Source organism: Gopherus evgoodei, chromosome 2 (assembly GCF_007399415.2).
Source record: "Gopherus evgoodei ecotype Sinaloan lineage chromosome 2, rGopEvg1_v1.p, whole genome shotgun sequence".
Lineage (NCBI taxonomy): Eukaryota > Metazoa > Chordata > Testudines > Testudinidae > Gopherus > Gopherus evgoodei.
This window is the reverse complement of record NC_044323.1, coordinates 296,768,221-296,782,974: the sequence shown is the minus strand read 5'-3', so window position 1 is coordinate 296,782,974 and position 14,754 is coordinate 296,768,221. Positions and strand designations below refer to the sequence as shown.

General features: G+C 47.2%; 1 protein-coding gene across 3 annotated transcripts in view; it reads left to right on the top strand.

Annotated features, from left to right (window-relative positions):
* Positions 1–14,754, top strand: part of HSF1 (heat shock transcription factor 1) — a 108,251-nt gene that overhangs the window by 6,684 nt on the left and 86,813 nt on the right. For 2 of the 3 annotated variants that reach the window (XM_030554051.1, XM_030554050.1), the window contains exons 3-4: positions 12,069–12,205; positions 13,907–14,031. In XM_030554051.1, coding sequence (XP_030409911.1) covers positions 12,069–12,205; positions 13,907–14,031 — 262 coding nt within the window. Of the gene's footprint in view, positions 1–11,174; positions 11,231–12,068; positions 12,206–13,906; positions 14,032–14,754 lie in introns of all 3 variants that reach the window. The other variant, XM_030554052.1, reaches the window with a different exon arrangement.

The following is a 14,754-nucleotide window of genomic DNA, read 5'->3' as shown; positions in this document are numbered from 1 at the left end:
TGATATTCTTATAGATAAGCTAGGAAAGTACAATTTAGATGGGGCTACTATAAGGTGGGTGCATAACTGGCTGGATAACCGTACTCAGAGAGTAGTTATTAATGGCTCCCAATCCTGCTGGAAAGGTATAACAAGTGGAGTTCCGCAGGGGTCTGTTTTGGGACCGGCTCTGTTCAATATCTTCATCAATGATTTAGATGTTGGCATAGAAAGTAAGCTTATTAAGTTTGCGGACGATACCAAACTGGGAGGGATTGCAACTGCTTTGGAGGACAGGGTCAAAATTCAAAATGATCTGGACAAATTGGAGAAATGGTCTGAGGTAAACAGGATGAAGTTCAATAAAGATAAATGCAAAGTGCTCCACTTAGGAAGGAACAATCAATTTCACACATACAGAATGGGAAGAGACTGTCTAGGAAGGAGTATGGCAGAAAGAGATCTAGGGGTCATAGTGGACCACAAGCTTAATGTGAGTCAACAGTGTGATACTGTTGCAAAAAAAAGCAAATGTGATTCTGGGATGCATTAACAGGTGTGTTGTAAACAAGACATGAGAAGTCATTCTTCCGCTTTACTCTGCGCTGGTTAGGCCTCAACTGGAGTATTGTGTCCAGTTCTGGGCACCGCATTTCAAGAAAGATGTGGAGAAATTGGAGAGGGTCCAGAGAAGAACAACAAGAATGATTAAAGGTCTTGAGAACATGACCTATGAAGGAAGGCTGAAGGAATTGGGTTTGTTTAGTTTGGAAAAGGGAAGACTGAGAGGGGACATGATAGCAGTTTTGAGGTATCTAAAAGGGTGTCATCAGGAGGAGGGAGAAAACTTGTTCACCTTAGCCTCCAATGATAGAACAAGAAGCAATGGGCTTAAACTGCAGCAAGGGAGTTTTAGGTTGGACATTAGGAAAAAGTTCCTAACTGTCAGGGTAGTTAAACACTGGAATAGATTGCCTAGAGAAGTTGTGGAATCTCCATCTTTGGAGATATTTAAGAGTAGGTTAGATAAATGTCTTCAGGGATGATCTAGACAGTATTTGGTCCTGCCATGAGGGCAGGGGACTGGACTCGATGACCTTTCGAGGTCCCTTCCAGTCCTAGAGTCTATGAGCTCCCCTAGTGTGAATGCAGTTTTATCAGTATAAAGGTGCCTTCTCCCTGTAGGGAAGGGGGTATGCTTTTTACTGATAATACTTTTGCCCATATTAGAGGTTTCGCCATTTATCTATTCCGGTAAAAAAAAAAAAAAAAAAAAAAAAAAAATTGCACCTATAACTTGAATCCATAAATGGTACAAACATTGTGTATAGAGTGTTGAGGCCTTAAAATGGAATAGAAAAAAAGCAAAGAAAAGGGATACTCTGAAAGACCAACCACAGTCAACTGAGAGCTTCCCATCCACACTGCCAGCAGAATTTTTTTCTGGCTTTCATAGTTGCATCGTTATGAAAGCTACCTAATCAGTTATAGCAACTCTTCCCAGAGTTTTCCAGTGGTCTTAACCCAAACAGTATTACTCCATAAGCAGAGTAACCTTGAACAGTCTCGGAATATAACAAGAGTCCAGTTCTCAAAACAAAGTTCTTAGCGTGCATCAGAGAGTTCTTAGCCTGAGTCATTTTTTTAACCATTTCCAGAGTTCTAAGGTAAAAAGTCCGTAGGCCTGAACTCCATACCCCGTTTGTGTAGCAAGCTTGTGTCGTGTCAGGTTAGTCACTACGTTTTTGTCCTTAAGGTGAAGATTAGACATTCCTGCTTTTACTGAGATGTATAATAATCTTCCTGAGACGCAGTGCCTGGGAGACAATTCTTACTGTGAAACATCTGTACAATACAAGTAGCTTTCTAATGCACTGGGACTGTACTCACAACTCTCTGTTCTAAAAATAAGCTAGCATTTGAAGGTCTTTTCTTGTAAATTTGTCTACATTTTTGGGTGCTGTCTCTTGATATGATGATGATGATGATGATGATGATGATGATGATGATGGAAAGTCAGGCGGTGAATAGGTCCCAGGGAAATGAGCCTTGACAAGGCTTTAAATACACAGTGCTCTTCCTGAGAAAAGTCTCTCTTGCCGGAATCCCCCTCACAATAGAGCTGAGAACAGGCGCAAACAATAATGTCTTGCTTTAGATGGGGAACAATGTGTTATAGTTAATTGTCAAAACTACAGCTCTTGCTACCATTGGCATGTAAGTAACTGAAGGAGCAGCCAAAACATTCTTCCTTAAAGACTGTATTTTTAATAATGATCTTGTTCTTTCTACTCTCTGCAGCAGGAATTGATTTATCTGGGGGGTTGGGACTGTGGTAGGTGGCTGTTCAGTTTTTAAATTTATTTTAGCTAGGAGTGAAGTTAAAGAATTTGGACAAATACAGACTAAGAGGTGATTTCAGAGTGTCCCAGACCAACTAGTCCAGTTTGCTGGAAGAAAAGTTGAGTTTGATTCCATGGATTAAAACTGTTGATTAGCAGTGGGGATGCAGTGAGTTTATTGGAATCCGCTTGTTTGGTTTTCATAGTACACCTCTACCTCGATATAACGCTGTCCTTGGGAGCGAAAAAATCTTACCGCATTACAGGTGAAACCGCGTTATATTGAACTTGCTTTGATCTGCCAGAGCGCACAGCCCCCACCCCACCCCCCGCCCCCGGAGTGCTGCTTTACTGCGTTATATCCAAATTCATGTTATCTCGGGCCGCGTTATATCAGAGTAGAGGTGTATAGTAATGTGGTTATTGCAATAGTATCTTTCTTGAATTATTCAATGCTTATTTAGTAGAATTTTTCAATTCCATAATCTTGTGTTTCTCCCCAAGTAACATTTCAATATGAAAATATTATATTGGCCCCCGGTGCAACTTGGTAAATTTGACGTTATCCTGGTTAGTGGTTAATCTGATTAGTTCATTGGGTCATGGTAACATGACTAGTTTAGATTCTCTGTCTGGCATTGAGACAGTAAATGCAGTTAGTGTTGCAAGTAATCTACCATAAGCCATAAAAAAAACATTCTAAGGGAAATACGGGGAAGCCTCCTGTTTTCGGTGCTAGCTGGTTTCCTGGGACACGGAGTTTTCTTGGAAATACTCCAGAGCAGGAGCTCGCATTCTGGGATGGAGGAGTTGGGGAGTACATTCTGTTCAAAACCTGACAACCACCTACTCTGGTCTCAAGAAATCTATTCCTAAATTAATGCTAGTTCAGTGCTCTCTGCAAATGCACTGTGTCTTTTCTGGGGCCTAAACTTGTGTTTCTTAGTGTTCCTTTTACTCTGAGAACATGCAGGGAAGTGCAGAACTGACCAGGGGGGCTGGGGGAGAGTGAACTGTAGCACTTCTTAAAGATCTCTAGGTCAGGAGTTCTCAACCTTTTTCTTTCTGACACTCCCCACAAAATGCTCTAAAAACTCCACAGCCCACCAGTTCCCCAACAACTGTGTTTCTGCATATAAAAGCCAGGCCCTGTTAGAGAGTAGCAAGCAGGGCAGTTGCCTGGGGCCCCATGTCACAGGGGCCCCTGCAAAGCTAAGTTGCTTTGCTTTCAGCCCAAGGTGGCGGGGTTCAGGGCCCTGGGCTTCAGCCCTGCACAATGGCGCTTCGGCTTTCTGCCATGGCCCCAGCGAGTCTAACATTGGTCCTGCTTGGCGGACCCTCCGAAACCTGCTCGGGGGCCCTGGAACCCTGCTTGAGAACAGCTGCTGTAGGTTACTCTGACTACTCTTCCCTGCCAGGCCAGCAGAGCAGGAATACTCTGGGATTAGCCTAGCGACATGGATTCAGGGCAGTCTGCTCAGCTTCCTCTCAGCACACAAATACCTATATTTACCTTTTGGTTTTAAATTCCTGTGATAGGCTGCAATATAAAGGATGCCTTTCATATGCCCCTCACCTGGAGGCTATATCGAGGATTAGCTTTAATGCTCCAGATGTGGGCTTTAGAAAGTATTCCAGTGTTGTTAGAAATGATGACAGTTTCATTACCTTTCAACACTAGTCCTTTGAATAACTATGGGCCATGATGTCTCCGTGGTTCATGAGCGAAGTCTTTGGTTTCTAAGGATCACTTGAATAACAGAGAAACTGGCTAATGTCACTGCTGTAATGTACAATTTCTCTCAATCATTTACTTGCTGCTGCAGTGCAGGAAGCTCTCTTCAGCCACAGCTGTTGTCTAACTTAAATAACACTTCAGAGCCACCACTCTTGATTTATCCTAGTGGTTTACAAAATTGGCATATTCCAAAAAAAAAATTTTGCAGTGGACTTGTATGCTCTTGAGTGGTTTTTAGATGTTCTGAGTGTTTGAAGTTTTGAGTACATCACTGTTACCTAAGCTGCTCAGAAAGCACTTTTCAGCATGTCACTTCTTTCCTTCTCCCACTGAGTGGTAGAATTGCAATGTCACTTTTTTACCAGCAGGTCATATAACATCCATATCAAAAGCTATCTGAAGCTATCTTTATAACACGTCAGTTGTAACAAACCTCTCAAAGCCACGAAGTTCCTAGCTGAGGGCTCAAAATTTTAAACGAACAGTATAGATCAAGTTGATATGCTTATTTATGGTTATTTTAATCCTCCTGTTCTGTGGGAGTGGGGAGGGATTGAAGCAAAATCCATTTCAGAGTTCAGTACAAAAGACCATCTAATATTTGTAGCTTTCTGCTGAAATGTCGAGATCATCAAGGTGTTTAAATCTCTCCTCATTAACCCTCACTGAATATGCTGTTTGTTTACATTTGCTGTCTGGAGTTCCTTCCTAGATCCTCTTCAGTCCAGCTTCTGGCTGTTGGACTCCACTGAGAACACTCTCACCAAAGTCTTTAATGTTCTCTTCCTAGCCAAAGCGCAGAATCTGTATCCCATCCTCAGCCTATCGGCCGCCTTTGACATCGTTGACCGTGCACTGCTTCTTGAAATCTTGTACTCCCTTGGCTTCCATGACTCTGTCCTCTCCTGGGTCTCCTCCTTCCTCCACAATGGCTTCTTCAGCATATCCTTTGGGGGATCCTTCCTATCCTCCCTCCAGCTGTCTGTGGAGGTTCCACAGAACACTGTCCTTGGTCCTCTTCTCTTCTCCCTCTACACCTTCTCTCTGAGTAGCCTCATCTGCAAACATCAGTTAAACTACTAGCTGTCTGCTGAGTTGAAGATCTGCTTCTCTCCTTGTCATGCTGTCATGACCATGAGTGCCTACCTCAGGAAAGTCTGTCAAAAACAGGGCAAACATCCCAAACTGGTGGTGTGTTTTACAATTAGATTTCACCAAACCAGTAACAAATGTGAACCGCTGGACCACTCTAGCAGTCTTACCATGGAGTCACAAACAGTCCCCTAGACTCTCCAGTCTATCTTGCCACCCAGACAAGCTGGACTTAGTGAAAAATGGTCACTTACACCAAAAATCACACCACATTCAGGTTGCTTCCAGTCCCAAGAGACCAGTACACCCCTGAAACTCTCCCCACGCCCCTGCCCCAGCCCTGATCCCCCTCCCACTCTCCACACCCCTCAATCACAGCCCGGAGCAACCTCCTGCACCCCAAACCTCTCAGACCCCACCCCCCCTGCACCCCAACCCCAATTTTGTGAGCCTTCGTGGGCTGCCATACAATTTCTATTCCCCAGTGTGACTCTCGGGCCAAAAAGTGTGCCCATCCCTGCACTGAATACATTCTTATAAGACTAATACCTATTTTGAGCAAAACTAACATCCAAGTGACCTGGTCTGGTGTTCAGCTAGGAGGCTGTCAGTTGTTAGCTAATGCCTGCCAGCGGCACACCTGGCCTGCCAGCGGCACACTTCTGTCTGGGTGAAAATCTCCGCCTATCTCTGACATCTGGTGGATGTTGAGCAATCAGCTTAAGCTCAACCAGCTAAAACCACTTTTAAACTCCCCCTCCTCCCTCCGCTCCCTCCACGTGCCTCCCCATTACCTCCCTCCACCATCACTGGACACACCACCATCAAGCCACTTGCTCAGGCCTGTACTGAGTGTCATCTTGGACTTAGACCTCTCTCTAGGACAGCGGTCCCCCTTACCTTGTCCACACCCCAGGAGGGTCATGCCTCCAGGGGAGGGAGGGGAACACGGATGGGGTAAGAAGGCTGGGGCTGTGAGCAGGGCCACAGCTGGGGATCGAGGCTGGGGGCAGAGATGGGGGCTGACAATGAGTTCTGTGGCCAGGTGTGGCTCCACTCCCAGCCTCAGCCCCAGCCCCAGAATGGAGCTGTGGACGAGGCTGAGGGTGGGAGCGGAGTTGTGGCAGGGATGGGGGCAGGTGGAGAGGTTGGGTGGCATTTCCTCCCCTGCCCCCTGTGGGGGCTGGCCTGGACCCCGCTGTGCCCCTCCCCAGAAGTTCCTCCATGCCCCCCTGCGGGGGCACATAAATCAGAGACTGCATGTGCTGTATTTACTCTTGCAGCATTTGTGTAGGGATTAATGTCTATCCGAATTGTGTAATATTAAGTTCAGGGCCACGTGTCTCAGACAGGAGGAGCCTTGCAAGGTGCAGCAGGCTGTGCTCTTCAGAGGAAGAGTGACTTGTGGTTGAGACACCTGCCTGGGAGATCAGAGTTCTGTTCCCTGCTCTGCCACAGACTTTCCATGTGATCTTGGACAGATTACTTCAGCCACGTCTGCATGCAAGCCATGGTCTGCACACGTTATCTCTGCATACAGCCAACGTTTGTATATTGCTCAGGCGTGTGCCTGCTCACCAGGAGTGTGGGTGTCGATGTGAGGCAGGTATCCCAGTGTGCCACATGCTGCTGTTCAGCACAGTGCCTCTTGGGAGACTTTCACAATGGGTTGTGGGGTAGAACTGACTGGCCCCAAGATCTCTGGGAACTACAGGTCAAATTCTCAGCATGCAACAGTCTCCATCTCATAACGCCATCCATATCACATCATTTTCACTCCTTTTAAAAAAAAAAATCCCATGGATCCATGCAGCACTTTTCAGTGTCTGCCATCTCAGACAGCAGCATGGAGTCCACAGAGTTCTGCTCTATTCTCATGAATGCGGCAAGCACAAGATGCACGATTCTCCTGTGTTTGCAGACTTGCAGGATATACTGGAATAACAGGGACATAACTGTTTCTTCGAGGGCAGTTTGATGGACATAGGGAAAGAACAATTTGAGGGTGGTGGTATTCATGGAACAGCGCTCCACTTCTGGGCCCAAGAAACAAGCTCTGATTGGTGGGATTGCATCCTAATGTGGCTTTGGAATGACCAGCAGTGGCTTCAGAATGTTCGCATGTGGAAAGCCTGGATCTGTGCACCGAGTAAGCCTCAGCCCTCCAGCACGTGGACACCAGAATGAGTTGCACTGACTTTGAGATGCAAGTGGCAGTCACACTCTGAAACCTTACACAGCTGTATTGCTATCTATCAGGGGAAATGATTTGAAAGCTGGAAAATCCACAGTAATTGTCTCCTCCTCTGCAGAATTGTGACTCTTCGCAGTGTGCAGGACATAGTGGATGCATTCTCAGCAGTGAGGTTTCCAAACTGCTGTGGGACTGTAGACCTGTTATGGAGTAGGGACTGTCTGTGTGGGGGATGGGAGAGCCGGGGATTACTTTGGGTGAGGGACAGGACCTAAGCCTGTAACCTGAGCCAGGGAGCAGGGAGGTGTGTCAGCACCTTTGCCCGGGAAGCTGGACAAAGGAAGGGGCCGGCTGTAGGGGAGTTAGTTCAGTTTCGTTTTTGGACTGGGCGGTGGGAATTTAGGGTATCCTAAGCTGGGCTCCAAGCACCCTGAACCCCCAGAAGGACTCGATTGAGGGGTCCTGACTGTGCCTACAAGCTCTGCTGTAACCTGCATTCCTGTTGTCCAATAAACCTTCTGTTTTACTGGCTGGCTGAGAGTCACTGAGAGTCCCAGGAAGGGGAGTGCAGGGCTGGACTCCCCCACACTCTGTGACAAGACTGCAAGCATATTCTTCTTATGGCACAAGCCCACATTGCCAAAAATTAGGCAAGTGTTGGAGGATGACTGGGAATGCTTCCTGGCTATCAATGTGGGCTGTTCAGAGAAGGTGCGTGACAGGTGCATCTTTAAGAACACAAGATTGTTCAGAAAGCTGCAGGCAGGGGTATTCTTTTCCAATTGGCGGATTGTGACTGGTGATGTGGAAATGCCAGTAATGATTCTGGGTGACCCAGCCTACCCCTTGACCCCCCAGCTCATAAAGCTGTATGCTAGTTACCTTAACGGCACCAAGGGAAGGTTCAGCTACTGGCTCAGCAGGTGCAGAGTGACAGTTGAATGTACTTTTGGTAGATTGAAGTGACATTGTTGATGTTTACTCACTAGGTTGCATCTCAGTGAGGAACATATCCCAGTGATTATAGCCACTTAATATCTGTGAGGCAGTGGGGGCAAAGCTGCTCTCAGGATGGAGCGACTGTCTGCTGCCATGGCTGGTGGAGCTGTGCGGCTGAGGGAGGCTTTGAGAGAGCACTGTATCTGTCAGCCACAGGACAGTTAGGAGCCGGAGAGCTCAGGGTGCTGCTCAGAATTGTGTAGTGCTTGCGCCACTTTTATAAATATGGCTGGTATTTTCCTGAAACGATTAATTATGTGGTGCTTGGTATGCGTTTACAAGTACTGTTTGCTTCGGCTACTGCTGTGCATTCTACAATATTTGTTGTGAACTAATAAAGATAATTTGATTCTCCAAAGTGAAACTTTATTGTGTTGAGAAAACGCTGCCTAAAATCAGTGTGAAAAACCCCCCACAGGCGATGATGTACAGATTTTTAACACAACAAGGTGAAAATCTGAAGGAGAAAGGAAGTAGAGATATGTCCCTTTGAGCACACAGGTATAGTCCATTGTGGCTACATGTACACTAACCCATGAGAACCATGGTTGGTGTATGTCAATCTGTAGCTTTCCTTGCTGTCCCTCGCTGTGGAGTAGTGGGGGTACAGATACACCCTGTTATGCTGCATGGTATGTTTAGGGATATAAGGTGGAGCAGCCATGGAGTTCTCCGAGGACTGCAAAGGTGGAGAATCTGGAATTTTTGGATATGTAGGTCATACAAGGTCTGCAGCGTTTGTAAGTCACCCATTATTTCCTGGTGCATTTCCCTCTTGTGCTGTGGGGGCTCCTGGGCCTTTTTCCTGTCCCCTTTCTCTGTGCTGTTAGTCCTGTTTGCCCTCCATGCCCCCTCTGTTCATGGTCCAATGTAGCACTGGCTTTACGGGATCTTGCGGAACATGTTCTTCCTCATCGGGTCAGGGATCTGCAAGTGCAGAGTGGGCAGCCCTGAAGGCCACCACTCCAGAACTGCTGATAAAACCCAAGGTGTACTGTTGGTTTTCCAATGACAGCAGGAAAGGGGGAGTTTCAGAACTCCTTTCCCTTATTGCCATGAGCACCCTGCAGACATGCTTATTGACCACCTCAGCACAGCTCTCTAACCCCAGCTGTGATGGGCATGGCCCAGTGTGGGGGAGGTGGGGATTTTCTGTTGCATGAATCTCGAAGATTTTGGTGCCTGTTCCATGGGTATGAGAACAGGACAGTGTCAGTGAGTGCAGGCACACTTTTCCACAGGCAGTGTGCCTGAGAGTCACACAGGCCCAGAGAATACGTCTGCTCCCAGTTTCCCAAAGCCACCTGGGCCCGTATGCCGCTGGCCTGTTCACTACAGTGGTGCCAGCTAAACTGATTTGCCGAGCAGCATAGGAAAATGTCCTACGGTGGAGGAAGAAATAAGACTGCCATCCCTAGAAACCTGGGGGAGAGGATTGCAGAGTATCCCCATGAATGTGACATTGAGCTCTCTGGGGACATCCCTGTGTACATAAACAGAGTGCTCTGCATCTCTCCCTTCCCCCACTGCCTAACCCAACAGGGGCCTGAAGATTCCAGCTCTCCCTCTGTTTGCTGTACTGCTACCTCTTCTCACACGAGGAACGCAAGGAAGAGTCAATACCTTGGTCTGGTTAACTTGGGGACGGGCTGGGCATCATTTTTACGTTTAAACTTTGTAAGGAGAAATGCATGCACACGCCTGAGTTCCCTTCCCCTTCATCAGGCTCACTCGCCTGGCAAGACTGGGGCAGTCTCAAGCAGGTCCTGGTTCATGGCATGGCTAGAGTCCCCCGCCGCATCTTTCAACCCCTTCTTCCTCCTCTCTGTTCATAGCTAGGTCTTTGTCCCAGGTTCCTCTGAGGTATCCATGGTGGTCTGCAGGGTGCTGGTGCGGTCTTCACCAAGTACGGTTTGCAGCTCCTTGTACAAGCAGCAGGTCTATGGTGGAGCCCTAGATCAATTGTTGCACTCCCTGGTCTTGGGAGATCCCTGGCCAAATTCCTTCCCTTTCACGTAGCACTGCTGCTGATCCATGTCGAACCTTTTTGCCTGCATCCCCCCTAAGGTCTGCTCAGAGATGTCCACGTTTCTAATGCTGGTCTGTAGCTGTGTGTGCACAGCCTCTTCTTCCTACTGGCTCAGGAGATCAGAATTTCCTGTCTGCCGCAGGCAGAAGTGCATCTACTGCGTGGAGCCGGCATGGTCGGCTGGGCAGTTGCACACAGGGTGAGTTGCTAGGTGTGATCGCCAGGTGAGTAATCAGGAAGAGGTGTTAAAATTCCCAGTTTGTTTTTAAATGAGTGGAGGAGGTGGCCTTCAGGTTTCTATGACCCCAGGGCATTTTAAAATTGTGACCAGAGCAATCAGTCCCAGGGAATGAGGCATTGTGGGACAGCTGCAAGAGGACTCTTGAGTCTACACAGATCATTCAGTTTCTACTTACACAGTGTTGATCTCAGTATGTCAAGCCTGGGTCTGTCATTTGGGGACGTGGTTTTACTTCGGTGCTGTAATAGGGCACTTCCATTGGCCAGAGACAAATTTGGGTGTAGTCGCATGCACATAGGTTGTTGCAAGAAGACATGTCAGCCTAGGTAGTGGAGATATGGCCTTACCCAAGCCTAGGTTCTTTATCTCACAATTGGGGATACTTCCCTCCCTCATAGTGGTGCTGTGAAGTACTCAGATGTACAAAGAATCCTAACTAAAACCAGAAGGGAGCTCATCCATCTGTGCAGAGCAGTACCTACCCAGTGCCAGGAGCACAACACCCCTGTCTTTTTGGCGAGATGCAAAACGGAGATTCTGATCACTTTGCTTCATTACAGATTCCATGGCACTCTTGAGGTGTTAACCCCAATGTCTCGGCCAAATTCCAACTCTGGTAATTACATTCTGCCTCCTTAAATTCCCCTCACCGTTTCAGTTAGACAGGGTAGTGATCACTTCCTGCTCTAAAGATGATTGTGGCATTGCTGGGTGGTGTTAAACAGCTACAGGTGTTTCAGCCATGGATGAGTGTGTCAGTGCTAATTGTAATCGGAGGCCATCTTCTCCCCCAAACTGGATACATTGCAAGCCATTTGGTGTAATGAGAATTGCCTGTATTTGTTTCAGGTTTCCCTTTTTGACATTACTCTTAAAGAAAACCGTATTGCTAACTAATCTTTCCTTCTGATGCCTTGTACTGAACAGGCAAGTTAGGGTATTGTCTAATCCCCAGATGTTTAATGCCTTTAGGGCTTCCTGTTTCTAAGAGGTGCTGTGCTGGGTTTGTCACCGGGACATGTAGGAAGGTTGGGGCTCTTGTCTGAGATGAGCCCCAAAGACTCTTGTTCGCCCTTCCCCTCCGCTGCCCTGTGCTCTCCCCATGTGCCGTACTGCACCCTTGGGAGGTAGCTGGCATGTGGAAAATGAAGTGGTCTGGCTGAGGAGGACTCACCACCTTTGCTATCAGCCTAGCAGAAGGTAGAGTAGGCAGTGTTAGAATGTCTGCTGCTGGGGGAGGGGTCGGGTTTCTTACATTGGGGAGGGGCTGGAGGAGGGGGCATAGGAGGCAGAGGGCATCCCCCTCAAAGGGTTAATGATCCCAAAGACTGTTGAACTAGTAGAGCACTATGTGTCTCAGTTCCTGGCAAATGAGGACAGATTTGTGCTTGCAGGCACACTCTCAATCTGTAGATTGCTCTGCTTTTCTCTAATTATCCGTCTTTGACTTTTAGATGGCTTTCGAAAGGTGGTCCACATTGAGCAGGGCGGTTTGGTGAAGCCAGAGAAGGACGATACTGAATTTCAACATCCGTACTTCATCCGAGGCCAGGAGCAGCTCCTGGAGAATATCAAGAGGAAAGTAACCAGCGTAAGTGTACATAACAGATATTCCAGGCCAGCCCCTGGGTGAACCACTGTGAAACGGAGGAGGTTACTGTCTCTTCTTTAGTTGGAAAGGCAGCCGCATGCTCTGCGGGGATTCTGGCACTGTAATTTTCATTCTCTCAAGTGGTTTTCTAGCTGACTCCTGCATCACATTTCATTCAGTCACAAGCTGCAGGGCCAATCAGGACTGTGCCTGGCTAGCCAACTACAAAAGCAGTTTCTCCTCCCTTGGTTTTCACACCTCAACTGCTAGAAGAGGGCCTCATCCTCCCTAGCCAGTAAAGGTGGGAGGGAGCTGCTGTTTAAGTAGGTGAAATGTGTTAACCCCTGTATTTGTTGGCGGGTTCATAGAGCTCTCACGTGTTAAAGCCTTTGTGAAACATACCAGAGTGCCTTTCCCAGTGAGCTGTTTGTCAGGAAAATGAAACAGGCCCTTCAGAAGCTTCCCATCAGCTCTTTAAACACTTGCTCTAGGAATGAGGAGGCCAGCTGACTGACTGCTGCCCAGGAAGCATTGAAAGAGGCTCCCCATCCTGTCTCCATGTGTCTGCTCTCGTCTTCCCCTTTCCTGGTCCCGAAGAGTGAGCTGTGGCTGAGCCTTTTTTCCATTAGTCTTGTAAACAACAGCTGCTTTGCTTCTTTAAGAATGTTCAGACTTAGGAAAATTAGACCTCAGGACAGTGTCCTCTGCTAAACATAATGTGCTTGATTGCAGAGAGCAGTAATTGTCTAGTATACATCTTAGTAAAACCCCAGCGGTAAATGTGCTCTCTTGGGGCTTGTCTACACGGCCACTTTACAGTGCTGCACTTTTCTCGCTCGGGGTGTGAAAAAGCGCCTCCCTGAGCTCTCCAGGTTTCAGCACTGTAAAGTGCCAGTGTAGACAGTGCACCACTTCTGGGAGTCGCGCTCCCAGCACTGGGAGCTATTCGCCTCTTGAAGCAATTCCCCTCCCGCCACGGCAGCGCTTTAACGTTGCTGGTGAAGACATGCTCTGAATCTTCCTAGCCTCTCAGCTCCATGTCTAGTTGAGGCTGGTCTGTGCTTTATTGTTAGTTTGAGGTATAACTCAAACTATGCCTCTAACCCATCTCCCATCCATCCACACACACATTTCTAGCTTGTCTTAAATGGTGCTTTAAGCTTGAGCTAGCAGGCCCATCCAAGGGTGTAGATGTGCGCTGAAGTTTTAGTGCTGCTAATCCTTGAGTTACTGAAGTGATCGGGATTCAGTAGCTTGAGTTACTCCCAGGGGCTAATCTAATCACACTGTGTAGCTGGAGTGTTTGCCCTCACTCCAGTGGACCACTTGAGTTAACTGTTGCAGTGAAGAATGTCTTACTTTCAAATTAAGGAGCCATTGGTGCAATGGAAGACTGTATACTTAATCAGAAACTTAGTACAATGCTGACGGCTGTTGTGCAAGCTTCCAGTGCAGGCTTAGAGTTTGCATTTCTGACCCAAAAAAATTCTCCTCCTTCAGGGAAGGGTCTGCAAATGACAGCCTTGTCGCAAAATTATATAGTAGGTGGTTGATCTACACCTGTCTGATTCATTATACAATTAGACCAGTGAGTGGGTGAGGATGGGGAAGGAGGATAGTTAATCTGCATTTCCATCTTTGATGCTTAGAGAAAAATTTTATAGAGTGAAACCTCACTGTCCTCTTCCTTTCTGTCTCCAGGTCTCCAGTATAAAGAATGAGGATATAAAGGTTCGTCAAGACAATGTCACCAAGTTACTGACTGATGTCCAGATGATGAAAGGAAAGCAAGAGAGCATGGATTCCAAATTGATAGCAATGAAACAGTACGTACATGGGGAGGGCAGGAGATGTGGAATAATGTGCTTAATCTGACTTCCCTCTGAAAGTATTGTGTTCAAGACCTCCTCTGGGCCGAGTCTAATTGCTTGGCATTGCTCTCTGCTCTCTTATATTTGCCAGAAGCCCAGTGGTCTCAGGACTGTAACCTGTGCTTTAAGAGGCTCTCTCTCCAGGGGATGGAGGAGCTGGGGTTTGGAAGAACTTCTGAACACCACTAAATCCTCTTAAAGACCTTGGTATCATAGAGACCAAACCTGCAATCCTAGACAAAGTAAGGCTGTACTGTTGTCCCTCTGGAATCCAGAATGGCCTTAAATGTCTGCTGGAGGGGCAGCTAAGAACAGAGTGATGTCTCCCTCCTAGATGGTGTCACAGCCAGACGTCTGATTCTCTGCGTGGGACTGGGTTCTGTCCCTTGATTCTCTTCCATCAAAATGTGGGTGTTCTGTTCTCCATGTTCTTACACCAAGCCCATCGCCTTGGTGTTCAAGTAACGGAATAATTCCTACCCCTTTGTGCTAATACTGCTGTCTTCTTGGAGCCCATATTACATGCACAGCTTAAATCTCCATTTTGTTGCCAGCAATCCAATACTTTTCCTTTGGTTGGGAGCATAGGGCATATGATCTTGTCTAGTCACCATTAACGCTCTTTGGTGAGTCAGCCTTTGATCACCCCTTTTCTGAGACTGAGCCTGTCTCCTGTCC